General features: G+C 39.9%; 1 protein-coding gene across 1 annotated transcript in view; it reads left to right on the top strand.

Moving 5' to 3' along the window:
- Nucleotides 1–13,839, top strand: part of COP1 (COP1 E3 ubiquitin ligase) — a 126,280-nt gene that overhangs the window by 25,920 nt on the left and 86,521 nt on the right. Inside the window, exons 8-11 of the mRNA XM_074151760.1 lie at nt 77–153; nt 5,159–5,216; nt 9,759–9,873; nt 13,396–13,531. Of these exons, the coding sequence (XP_074007861.1) occupies nt 77–153; nt 5,159–5,216; nt 9,759–9,873; nt 13,396–13,531 (386 nt within the window). The remainder of the gene's footprint in view (nt 1–76; nt 154–5,158; nt 5,217–9,758; nt 9,874–13,395; nt 13,532–13,839) is intronic.

Genomic DNA, 13,839 nt, shown 5'->3' with positions numbered 1-13,839 from the left:
ATTACTGTGTGAATGTTAGACAGTGCCTACTACTCTTGTTTTGTCAGCTTTGCTGTAATGTGGCTTTCTGTTTCAGGAAATGAGTGGCTTGTATTCCCCAGTCAGTGAGGACAGTACGGTGCCACAGTTTGAGGCTCCTTCACCTTCACACAGGTATGGAGCTTGCAACTCAGAACTTGGATTTCAAGCTGTACATATTCCACTATACTTGCTAGTCCTTTCCATGCCATGCCCAAAATACAAGCAAAGCTACTTTTTCTGAGTGCCGTACAATATTTTCCTGTTCTGTTTTTGATTGGTGTAAATTTTATGTGAACAAAGCAGTGAAGAAAAAGCTGAGTCTGCAATTGGATGAAAAGTTTACTTTAAACCAGATGCTGTGGAAAGCTGATGGTTTAAAATGTAGTGTGGATTAATTAACTTGAGTCATAAGCCTTTGCTATGGTATGAAGTATTACTGTTAAATACATGCTATCTGAATGTTATGCAGTTCTGCTTGGCATTTGAAAAGTCTTAACTTCGTATAATATTGGTGTCCTCTGACTTCTTCACTCAGTGTGAATGACTAAAAGTATGGGCTTACAGGATCAAAATTTAAAATATACAGCCTATTGATTCTGTTTATCTGCTGGCTGTTTAGATTTAATGAAATGCCTTTCTGGTATCCTATTTTCAATGTGGCTTTTCTGTCTGGAATATTCTGAGTCTGGTTTCTTGATGATAAAATTGCAGATGCTTCTTGTGTCCAAGTTGCATGTGTCAAGGTTTGAAATGCTTTACTACTTCATAGTGGTTTTTTTTGGTTGTAAGAAAGCTCTGATTTCACAGGGTCAAGTTTTTAATCTCTCTTACCTCTTAATAGTTCTCTAAACTGTTGATGTCTGTTATAAAATTGTACTGGTACCTTTCTGCAGTTGGCAGCTCTAAACCTAATAGCCCAGAAGTAGGAAAAAATGATCAGATTTCCTCCCCAACAGAGATTTAGATACAGTGCTCTGGTAAGGAGCCTGGCAATGTTGGCTGGGATTTTTTACTAATATGCTATTTCTGGACATTGAGACCAGAATCTTAATTTTTCTATGAAGCTCTGACTGGCCCAGGGGGAAAGGACAGCAGTATGGCTAGGATGGATGGGAACAATGTTTGTTACTCTGCTCTTGACCGCTTGTTTAATTTTTTGGGTGCAGATATGTTTTTTGATGTGGGTTATTGCTGTGTTGCCAAGAAGCGGTTTTGTGAAGCTGATGGATTTTTGTCAGGTTCTACTGGTTTTCTGATTATTGGCTATTAAAAAGATCACTTGTTGCTTGCTTCATGGTACTGCTGCTTGGGGACAACTTGAGCACTGGGCTGAATTTGTTATATGTTGAATGCCTTCAGCCCTAGGAACCTACCTTTTTTTTTTTTTTTTAACAGAAGATCCTACTCATGAGTAGAAATGTATCTCTTGAGCCAAGCTAACAAACAAGCTCCCAAATAGCCTTTTTTTTTTTTTTTTTTTTAAATCTGCTGAAAGCTAGAATAGCATTTTAAGCCCAAGAGTTTTGGTGAAAGAGTTGTGGGGGGGTGTGGTGGGGAGGGGGGTGGATATCTGCTGTGAGACCTGCACTGGTTTCGGTCTACTGAGAATTTCATATTATTCCTTTAAGCCTGATCATTTCATGTCCTAGTGTCAATCATTCTCAGTTCTTGCTTTTGAAGATGTAAGATAGTGTCCAAAATATTTTAGTGACTTTGGATTGGTGTACTTCACCTGAGGGTCTGCTGGGAGATGGCAGTGGGTTGAGACCATGGCAGTGCAGAGACCATGGGCTCTTTCTTGCCTGATCTTCTTATGCTTGTCTGGTTCCATCTTGGGTGTATCTTGAACTTCTGGGTTTTTCCTCTGGTACAACATACTAGGGGTGTGATACCCTAGACATCCTATTATATCTGGGTTGTCTCTTTGTCTTGGCTTGAAAAGACCACTTTTCTGTTTCTTAATGACATTCCTGTGTTAAGAAGTAGTCTTGAGTGGTTGAAGAGAAAATAGTACCTAAAGGAAGTGTCTGAACAGGCATCAGTCATTGCTAGACTCTTGTCACTTCTGTCCCTGCCCTGTTCTGACAGTTTTGTATAATCCAAGTAATTGAATTGATTTGAATTACCAGAACTCAGATTCCAGAAAGGTCTATCACTTGAAACTCATTCTCTTTTCAACATTAAATGTAGGTTTCGGAGAGTATCTCAAGCTGTAACTTTGATTCCTCCTTGGAAAGAATGCTGCAGAGCAGCTGATAGGAGCTTTAAAATATGCTGATTTTTTTTTCAGCTTTGTTAACTGAAATATTTAATCTCCAAAGTGCATTTTAGAGATGCTGTGAATCATTAAGAATGAAATACAAAGATAGCTTGGGATGGTTTCACTTCCATCTTGAAATGTTATTAAACTTGCAGATAGTTATTAACTTATCAGTGAATTAAAATGGTATCTTTAAATTGGAATATAACTTGTTAACATGCTTAACACCCTGCTAATGTAATATAATTGTATAAAATTTTACTAATGTGTCTTATAAATAGTACAAGTTTATCACAGACCCTTGCTGAGATGAAGAAAGACTTTTTAGCCTTTGAATTTAAAGTTCAAGAAAATAAGAGTTCTTTGGAATTCAGTTTTATCTGGTCTCTAGTGACTTGCCCTTATTCATCTACTTCCTCTAAATCACAGGCTTGCTTCATTAATTCTGTTTCTTTTCATTGTTTGTAGCTTTTTTTTTTGCTGCACTCCTAACACCTTCAAAATGTGAAATTGCTATGCCACCCCATCTTTCTTCATAAGTTCTTTAACAAAAAACCCAAGTATGGCTATCATGTTCAATGCATTCTCAGCTTCAAGAAACACGTGTTTTCTCTTACGCTTGTACAGGGTATGATGAAATATTAAATTGGGTAATAGCACAGCACTTGTTTACAGCCTTGCAGATCGCTGGGCTTCTATACTAATAGAGAACAAGAGGGGAAGAATAAGGGGAAAGAACAAATAGTTCTGTTTTGGGTTTTTCTGAACAGGCGCATGTGCTATTTTTGCTACCAGTAAATGCTGCAAACAGGAGATACAAATAAGCAACTTCTCCATGACTGCATATTCAGGCAGTAACAGCAATAATAAACTATCACTCTAATAGGAGTTTCTGGGGAAAGATTCCAATCTAAAAATTGGTTTCCTGGTAACTCTGATTCAGTTATTGCAATTCTGATCTCTTTCCCCTCCATTTGTTCTAAGTACCCCCTCCCACCACCGTAAGGGTATAACAAATGGGATTTATAGTCTGTGGGTTGCTGCTTTTTTGTTGTTGTTGCTCCAGATTTGTAAATATGTCGTGTTAGCGTAGCTGAATTTTCTAATTGACCTAATGTTGCAGCTTTTTAAAAATAATTCAGAAGGAACTTTTGTAACTTTCTGATTATTTGCACCCTGTTTTTAAAAGGGAGGAAAACATTCAAGCACTTTCTAGTTAACTCTGCTACAGGCGCTGCACAGAAATGACTTTGAATTTGTATTCTGGTTAGGGAGATGACGTCTGCACTCTTGAAGGTTTTACATCACCAGACAACCTGCAGCAAAACGAGACCAGACGCTCTAAGTCTGTGTATTTTGCTGTTAATTGCCACTATACCTGTCTCAGAATGGAGTACTTTTTCATTGCTTTCCAGTTGAGCATCTTACTCATGCAGGATCTGCTGTGTTTCATTATTTCATGTGGCCACATTCTAATTTAAAGTTCATTGTCCCCAACCATGCCTGAAACAGCTCTGCTGTTTTCTCCCTTGCAATAGCTCGCAGCAAATAATGATTTTTATCCCTCAGATTTTCTTGGTTTTTAGCTTTTGTCTTGCCTGTAACAGAAGCCAAATCAATCTCGTCTTGCAAGTTAACCACTAATGAGACTTTAAAATCATCTCTCATCTTCTATTTCTACTTCCCTCCACCTCCAGGGGAGCTGTAAACATTCAGAGAAATATTGAAGCACTAGTACCACTGTTTCATGCTTCTAGACTTGCAGGTTCCCTGACCGACATTTCAGCCAAACCACTTGTTTCATGACCAAGAATGTCAAGTCTACTCATCAGTTCTGGCAGCTGTTACATAAACATCAATAGGTAGAATCATCTTTTAGAAAACCAGGACCTGTAGCAGTGTTCTGGCAGCTTTTTAAAGAAACCTCCTGCTTTCCCAAGCAATGCTTAAATCTAAGGTTACCTCATAAGTAAGACTAACAAAGCCAGATAGCTTCTTTTCTGTCCAAGCCAAATGACGTAGCAGAAATGAGTTCAAGATTTTTTTAGAAATGAATCTTGGTGGTGTTTGTAATGTGTTGTCCATAATAAATTATGTTTGTGTGTACAAACCTTTACTTATCCTAAAAATATTTTAAATTTGAGTGATAAGGGTACGTTAATCTGACTCTGGTGTCTTACTGTGAGAGCTAAATATTTTGCTCATATGTGCAAGAATACTGAATGCCCTGTTTTCTGCTTATGTCAGTATATCCTTTTGCAGTTTTGAAAGTTAGATCTCTTGAGGTTGTGTATGCATGCTATGTTTTCAAAACAGTGATTTAAGCTATGTTATGTCATAGATACTATGTAGCTATATAAGGTGTAGCATTTTCTAATAGTAATCCTGGATGTCAGTATTTTTTTAGTTCTGTGTTTCATTACTTGTCTGTTTTGTGTGTCTTCAGAGATGTCTGGAATACTAGTCTGTCTTAAGCTGATTCCTCTAGCTCTTCTTTTCACAGAGCTGTTTCAATTGCTGTGGCATTAAACTTTCTTCTTTTTGAAAGGAACTGAAAACCAATGGTAGCATGTTATTTTCAGAATGTCTTATCCTGCATATTTCATACAAAAGATATGCTTTTGCATTCTAATTAGAAATTATTAGATTGCACTACACATAATTGTGTGTGACGGCATTCTGCTGCAAGATCCCTGTATTTAAAAAAAAAATCCCTCCCAAACCCCCAAACAAAAAATAACCTTGTCTTCCCTGTCTGTAAAATGAATTTCAAAGGCAAGTATGCTGCAGGATGTAAAAGGGGGAATAACAAATGGGTTAAAAATGATAAAGGATGATTGTACAGTGATTTAAACAGACTTTCTTTTGGTTTTGCAGTAGTATTATTGATTCCACGGAGTATAGCCAACCTCCAGGCTTCAGTGGCAGTTCTCAGGTAAGGTAATACATGTGTCTGCACAGTGGCAACGGGAGAGTGGATGGGGAGGTTGGGCAGAGATTAGGCACAGTTCCATTTATCTTCAGGGTACCAGTCAACAGGAGTCCTGCAAATGCTTTTAACTGGTTATATGGAAAAACTAGAGCCAAGACTATAGCTGTAGGAATGACTGTGCATGATTGTGAGTGTCCACAAAGAAATCTGGTGTAATATATTTAGATGTCTGACTTTATTCCCAAAGCTGACTCCTCCATGGAAGAGGGGATATTTTTTGCTCTTTGTCTCTTCTCCCAAGTGGGCAGCATTGGGGAAGGAAGGTAAATCCCTGACCCTTTCAGTTGACTTAAATAGCTTTGGATCAAGCTTGACTTTCAAAACAAGAAACATGAATTCTCCAAATGTACAGCTGTTTTGTAGTTTGTCCTTGTTAGGGCCTTACAAACTGTGTTATAAACTCACATAGAGGGTAAAAAGTTGCATATACAGTGAAGCTGTTTGGCAGGCAGCCTCCAAAATGTCTGATCTACAGAGCTTCCTGAATGCCAAACAGCACAGCTATAGTTTTGCAGCTCAGAGTGATTCAGCTGGGCTGGGAAGATGACACTCGTACCCAGCTGACAGCTTCACAAAGGTTAAACAGATTTGATTTAGATGGACAGACTGACTGTTGGTTACATGTCAGCTTGTGCCTTTGGTGCTCTCTGGTGGTGGTGAACCATCCATGGCACACAACTATATCAAGCTGGTAAATAAAGTAGAAGTGCTGTTGCATCTTATTTGATGGAGTAAAGAAAAAAAAACCTAAATTTTGGAGCTGATGCACATGTATTTGTGCATGCAGGCTTTTTGGTTTGTAGCTGTATAAGTAATTGGTAATTAGAAATTTCTCTTTATTAATCTTCAGAAAAATCCTTGTTGTTCCTGCTACTGTGGTCTGGGAGACTTTTGCCTGAACAAAGAATTCTAGCTCTACCTCAGTTCAGAGGGCAAGTGAAATGTGGTTGGAGATGTTATGTTCAGGACTGTGATGTGGTATACTGTGTCTGTTCCCCACCGACATTATTTGTCACTTTTCTTTCTATTTCAAAGACAAAATTTAATAGCATAGCTGTGCTTCTGGTAAGTGCACAAAACAAACAACTTAGACTTCCTAGTCATTCTGTATGACGGCCTTATTTGTGTAAGAATAATCTTTTTTTGTCCTCAGAAGCAATTTTTTGTCCTCAAGAGTGCAACTTCTCTCTAGTGCAAATTTTCAAATTAGACTTTAATATATGTTTGGATGGGGAGTTTAAAGAGAACTCTTGAAGTTAAACTCTTCATTCAAAGGTAGTTTAATTTCAGCAAGACTTTACCATAAAAATAGTTTGAAGAATATACATTCAGTTGTGCTATTTTCTGATTGTTGGTCATGGCAAAAATCGTAGACTGGGCATGCTGGCAGAAAGAAGCTATGCTAGGATGGACAACATGGTGAGTATTTGCCTGCTGTGTGATATACCTGCTGGGTCTCCAGAGAAAGATCCTCCCAGAGCAGGTCTCAGGCTGGCATGTGGTGACTCAGCTGTGCTTGGAATTGATCTGCATTAAGCCATCTTCATCAGATCCTCCCCGACTAAGCATTTTAAGATGCTTACCAAAACATTGATTGAGTTTCTATGAAGTCTGCTCCCTGGTTAAGCAACACCGGGAAACAAGAGTTAAAAAAAAAATACAGGAAAGGAGAGAAAACATAGCTAGGCAATTTTTATTCAACTGCTAAAACTACTATGGTTGTCCTAGTTGAGAACATGAATTAATCTATACTCTGTTATAAAGTGATCTTTCTCAATATAATTACTTTGTACATTGCTCATGAACATGTTCTTTGGGAAGAATTCATATACCACAAAGCTACAGGACAGTTTTCTTCCAGAAGCTGAGCTTCAGAAGTAAATAGTGGACAAGTCACTGTCCCGGTTTGAAGTAAAACCGAACCAATTTTCTGTTCTGTAACTTTACATCCTAGCTAGGCCTCCTCTAACTCTCTGAAATTGGCGGCGTATTGTGGAGAAAACTGCTCGTTCTCAGAATGATAAGCCCAATGTTTGTGCTCCATGCCAAGGAATGGTATGCAGGGAGGCCCTTGCTTATACTTATTGCTATAACAACCAAGGTCGGCCAATTTCGTTATTTGCCCCCTTAGAGGGTCGGAAACGGAAAAAACGTAGACGGGTCACATCGGTGGGGAGGAGTGGACAGGACAGGTGACCCAAACCTGACCAACTGGGGTATTCCATCTCATCTGCCCCATGCTCAGTATAAAGGCTGAGGGATCAAAGGGTCAACCCCTTTCCTGCGATGGCCGATGTCCAGAGAGGACTCTGTCTGTTCATCTGCCTTTGATCCCGATCCATGTGTTCCTGACTCCAGAGCTGGAATCCAGTTCCCATTTGTCACTGAGTCCAGTCTGGGACTTCCCCAGTACCTGCTGGTGATGTGACTGTCATCCTGGGAGCTTGATACGGTTTTGTATATATTGTATCTATTTCATTATTTTCTTTATTTTTATTTTAATATTAATTCTTCATTAAAGTAGTTTAGTTCATTCTAAACTTTTGAATCTCCTTATCTCTTTCTCCTCCTCTCTCCTCTTTTAGGGGGGGGAAGGGCCATCTGCCGGTCCGGTTTTGGTAAATTCGGCCGAAACCACGACAGTCACGTAAGCCCTGGGGAATTCTGCAGGTGGTATTTAGTGGCAGTACTTTCATGCTAGAAATAAGGAGCTTGTGTGTAGCTGTGAAGCTTTTCTACAATTGTTAGAGGACTCTTCAGAGCACCCAATGGAGTTCAGACACTAAGCTCACTCTCTATAACAGCATAAAACATGAGCAGCTTAAAATGCTTAGTCAGGGAGGATCTGGTGAAGATGAGTTAATGCAGATTGATTCCAAGCACAGCTGGGTTGCCACATGCCAGCCTGAGACCTGCTCTGGGAGGATCCTCCTCTGGAGACCTAGCAGGTGTATTGGCACAGCAGGCAAATACTTCCCATGATTGATACCACCTTGGTGTGGACTGGGCTCATCTGGCAGATCAGACTTGGGCTTGGGTTATAGTGCTTATTGTGTCACAGGTTATATTGCACATCACGTCTGAAGTTGAGACTGAAGTGATTGCTCTTCGATGCTTGAAGTCGTCTTGAGCCCTAATCACTCCTGATGTGCTCAGAGAGGCTGGAGTCCCTGCAGGCTGCCATGCAAATATAATAGGAGGATGCTGTAAAAGTGTTCCATTAAGTATTTCTTAGAGCCGCGAAGTTGTGTTAAAAGGTGTTAAGGTAGGAGTGCTTTGCAGTGTTCTAGTTGTGTGTTGACATGGGAGTTGCTTTCAAGGTGAAACAAGCTGCATAGACCATAGGTGCCATCAACATGCAAGTGTGAGTCACAATGTCAATGTATATATTGCCAGGGGCCTTGTGCGGGAAGCAGTGTCTGGAGGTTTCATTGCTTGGGGCTTGCTGTTTCCCTAAAACATTACATTACTGTTCATACAGGTATAAACAGAATTTGAGTGGGCTCTGAACTTAGTTTGTTCTTGTTGGCTTACTTGATGGTCATAACAAAGACAGCCTGTTCTCCTGTGCGGATTGAGTGGGAGTTGTACACGGAGTTGGTTTTGTTAGTGCCATTGAGTGACATTATGGACCTTGTATGTGGTCGGGGATGTTGTTCATTAGGGAGCTTGGTGGTTCTCAAATCTAAAATTTCCCTGTTAGCTTTGAGCATGTGATATGTGAGACTTCTTAAATACCAACTGAAGTGCTCTTCATGCTTCTTGTGTAGTAGAGGAATTGTATCCTTTTCCTTACTAGTGATTAAAATAGGTACTAGATTTTCAGTGTTCCTTCAGGAAGACAGCTTATCTATGTAGTTTCAATCCTTTGCTTTTACCTGTCACTGTTACTGCTTGGGTAGGTTGGCAAATAGCTTTAATGATGAGTTTCATAGACTTCTTTTCAATTAGCCTTTGAACTTCATAGTGTCTTCAGCTTCTATCCTTATTTGCTTAGCTTCATGGAGAGTTACAGAGTTGCTTCAAAAGAAATAATCCAGTAACTACCTCCTTAAAATAAATACCACCTTCTCTTTTTAATGAGCTTTCTGCCAGGGATCTTGGAAGTATTTGTTGTACAGTCTGTTTGATTTGTGAAGCTGGAAGCCCCATATCTTTGGCCTCTGCTACCTATCTGTATAAATGCAAGATGTGACTCCCTAAGGGTTGCCACTGTCTGTCCTGCATGCGAGGCTGGAATTGGTAGATTTGCGAAGGTTCAGGAAACAAGAACTGTCTAAAAGCAGCTTTTCTTGTTTGTCAAATTAAAAAGTGCAACCCAGGACCCTAAGAATAACTGTTGACAGTGGCAAGATTTTAACTTACTGTTTTACACTTCTAACCCTTCACATATAATGTATAACTTCTTTATAATTTGGTAACATCTATTGAAATGAAACCCAGGCTTTGCTTTACCTTTCTGAAGTGTTCCCTCTTTCCATTCAGACCAAAAAGCAGCCGTGGTATAACAGCACGCTAGCCTCACGACGCAAGCGGCTCACAGCTCATTTTGAGGACCTAGAGCAGTGCTATTTTTCCACCAGGATGACACGTGTCTCGGGTGAGTTCCTCTAGCGTGGTGTTCAGCTTCTGACATCAGCTACCTCTTACAGTGCCTAGCCCTCAGAAAAGACTTGCTTTTGAGCGAGTAACTTTCACTTCTTTCCTTCATGGGCATGTTGCTGTGTATCTTTGTGTTACTCAGATCATCCTGGTTTGCTTTTCTTGACCAGTCTTTGAGGTTGCTAAATTTAGAAAATTTGATCCTGTCGCTTTAGAGGGGCACATGTATTGCTTTGTAATCCTGTTCTGTGAAAGGCATAACCTACAATAAACAATTTCAGTGATGCTTGTTCTGTAGGTGCAAATGTTTGAAAGCAGTGGTTGGGTTGTCTTTCTACTAGATGTGGTATAAACACAGTGGATAAAAACATTGCTATTGAAATGCTACACAGGTATAAACATAAATTGATAAATTCTCCTGTATTTAGCATGCAATAGGACACTTGAAGGTTATCCTTTATGTTGTCTAGATTGAGTCTCGGTTAACAAATGGCTTGGCATATAGAAGCTGAGTGTGCAGCAGTGTTGTTGTCCCATGGGGCACATCTTAGATTTAAGGCTTGTTTTGTAGAATTAGAAGCTGTTTTCACAATTCCTAGATTGCCTCATTCATAATTGAGTAACAGTGTGACAGCAGCTAGAGTAATTGTTACCTAGTGGGTGAATGGTTCTTAATTACATGGCAAGATTCTCTTAAGAAATGAACCGGTCGAATGAGTATGTCCTGAGGATGAGGAGGGTTGCTCTGTGCCTCCTGTGGGAAAGAAACCATCTTTGGGGAAAAAGGCTTCAGGCAATGGGCTATGGCAGGCAAAAGGTTTGCAGCACCAAGCTGCGAGCTGCAGCTCATATGAAGAGTGACAGACTGCAGTGAGGAGCGGCCAGCCCTCAGGGGATGGCAGAAACCTCGTAGGGACAAGAAGGGCAAGCAGGCAGAGGTTGCTGCAGCAGAATATCCTTATTTGTAGTCTTGGAAGGCAAGGACCAACCTCCCAGGACACAGATCAGCAAGAGAGCTGGGGTAGAAACCTCCACTTTTTTTTTTCTTCCATGAACTTAGGTTTTTATCCACTTTAAAATAAATAAAGCTAATTTATTATTCAAGACTTATTTTTAAGTTTAAAGGCTGCAACGTGGTTTAGGGGAGCTTGGTCTTAGATAAGTCTACATCTTCTACCTACTTCCCAACCGTGACTGACTCAGGTCTTATTATGCACAGCAAAATAACTTTAATAAGGGATGCAGCACATGGAGAGGGTGCTTTAGCAGCTGGAATATCCGTGAAGCTGGTTGTATATGACCAGCCAGTTTGCTGTGAAGTGCTAGCAAGTGCTTTGCAGGCTACAGTACTTCACAGGTCACTCTGACATGTTTTCATGCAGTGCTAACTTGGTGATGCATAACTGTGTTTATGTTAAAATAATACTTCCTAACCAAGGATAACAAATGGGGTTCTTCCCAGAATTCCTTTCTAGAAGACATCTTTCTTCATAATTGGAACTATAAATATGAATGTGGTGAAACTACTTTTTTTTGTATTCATGTGTCAGCCGCACCAAGAGCGGAGGACTTGCAAGTGCAGGTTTTTTCCTAAATAAGGGATAACCCGTGATGCCTGACTAATTTTTCTTAAGTCATTCCTGCTTTTTGACACATTTTAAATAGGATTTAATGTGGATTTAAAGCTTTTTGCAAGAGGTGCCTGTGACTGTTCTAGTAGGGAGTAGAGACATAACTGTAATTATGAAATGGCCTTGCACTTTGACAGGGAAAATGTCTTGAGAAATAACATTCGGTTTTCCAGGCAGAGGTACAGAATAAATTACAGGAGGACTGTGTGTTTGATCTCTAAATGAGGGAAATGGAGGAGTAGCAGCTATTTGTTCCTATCAAAGTGTCGAAGGAGGAAAAAGTCTGTGAAAAACACTGTTTACATGCTGCTTCTTGAGCTGCTTCCTGTAGTGGTCAGGTGCTGATGATTTTAATTTGGAGCAGTACTTTGTTCATTTTGCCCCTTTTGATCTATCTGACATGGGTAATGTGTATTCTAGTACTCTTAAACATGCTAATTACTAGCCTTCACTGGTCCTTTATACGATCAAGCATTAAATAGCATATAAGGGACACTTCAAAATGCCTTACAAGTGTAGAGCAAGATAATATCTGATGGCAAGGAATTACCAGAGTGCGGAAAGTGATTATTCTCTGTGTTTTCCCACAAGAAATCACAGCTATGTTTGCTTTTATAGATCAACCTTTCCATTTTTTCAACCCTGTGTTTCCAAAGCTTTCTAGTAAGTGGAGCTTTGTTATTTCCTTATGCTGCTGATAAGGAGACAGATAAGGATGACTTAACTAGTGGGTAGAATTTTATCTCAGCTGTGTGACCAAGTTGTGTATGGTTTCTATGCTGCTACAGTGGATGCTGTGGTTTAACAGGAGGCAAGGTGTGCAGTAATGTGATTTGCAAACTGGACTACCTGTAAACAAAGGTGCTGTGTGTTAGCGCTGTGAGAGCAGCCATAGCTGTAGTTCCCTTAAGTTGCCCTGGTGCAAAAATACAAAGGGAACATGGGATTGTTAGAGGAGGAAAGGGAGAATTGCTGCAAATTCTGGGAGTTGTTACAAAGCCTGAAGGCTCTGACTGCAGATGCATTATAGTGTTAGGAAGGCTGGCTTACCCATACTGCATCACTGTAAGCTAAGAATTTTTCCTTATTTAGGAAATACTAAATTTTAAAATGGTTTACATAAAACTGTGTTCATACTGAGAAAAATTGGAACTTTTGAGAAATCGGGGAATGACTTTCAGCTATCTACATTGAAATTTAGTTTTAACTTTTGTAGTAAACTGTTCCATTTTCCACAGAATATTTATCATCATTATTCAAGCTGGCTCGATTTCATCTTGTCTGCTGGAGGTCATAATTTTCACAAAACTTATACTACAGGGAGCCTTCTGGTTTCATGCTTGTCTTCCTTCTCCAGCCCTGAAACAACTCTTCCTTAGCTCAGTTGCTTTTGGAGTAACAAGACGTATTTTTTTACTAGAAGTATTTTGAATGCAATTGACACCAAATGTAGACATGTTGTAACCGAAGTATGGGGAAAGGAATATACTTTCACCTCTGTAAATTATTAACAAAAAAATCTTAAAGCGTATCAAAATGCACTGTGAAGAACATGTCTAATTTTCTATGTGGCCCATGGGCTCTGAATTCAAATAAAGTAAGTGAGCTTATCTACCAGGAAAACTGTATTTCTCATCTCTAGGCAGATTCTCAGCACAGTAGGTTCACCCAGTGTTGCAGTGGAAAGACTTAATTTGTGCTCTGAAAAATCATACTGCCTTCACGGAATGCTAGAGGGGAGAGAGAACCTGGGTTTTGACCAAGAATCCTCCCCAAATAGCAAGCAAAGGTAGTGTTATGTGAAGACATACACCTTGATTTTTTGTTTGCTGTTGAGTTCATCTTCTTACTCTGTTTCTGTTCTCCCCAATGCTGCTGCCTCTCCCTAGATGACAGCAGAACCACAAGCCAGCTGGATGAGTTTCAGGAGTGCCTATCCAAGTTCACGCGTTACAATTCTGTCCGACCCCTCGCAACGCTGTCTTACGCTAGTGACCTCTACAATGGCTCCAGCATAGTATCCAGGTAAGACGTATTGCGGCTCTGATGGTGCATCTCATGCTGATACAAGCTGTGGAGGCTGAGTTAATAGCCCATATTAAACAAGTTATGCCTTATATATGTATAAAACTTTGCACTCATGTCCCAAAAATAGCTTTTTGAATGTGTGATTATCATTGATCTCTGAAGTCACTCAGATACCACAGTAGTGCCTTTTCCTGTTGGTGTTGGTCTTGACCAAATGCAGAACCTCTGAGGTGCCAGTGAGTAGGTGGAGCTGTCATGATAAAGCAGGAGGCCTGCTCTCCTCTTAGTATTAGTATAGTTCTAAG

Source organism: Numenius arquata, chromosome 8 (genome assembly GCF_964106895.1).
Source record: "Numenius arquata chromosome 8, bNumArq3.hap1.1, whole genome shotgun sequence".
Taxonomy (NCBI): domain Eukaryota; kingdom Metazoa; phylum Chordata; class Aves; order Charadriiformes; family Scolopacidae; genus Numenius; species Numenius arquata.
The sequence above is the reverse complement of the archived record's forward strand: the minus strand, read 5'-3'. Positions and strand labels throughout refer to the sequence as shown.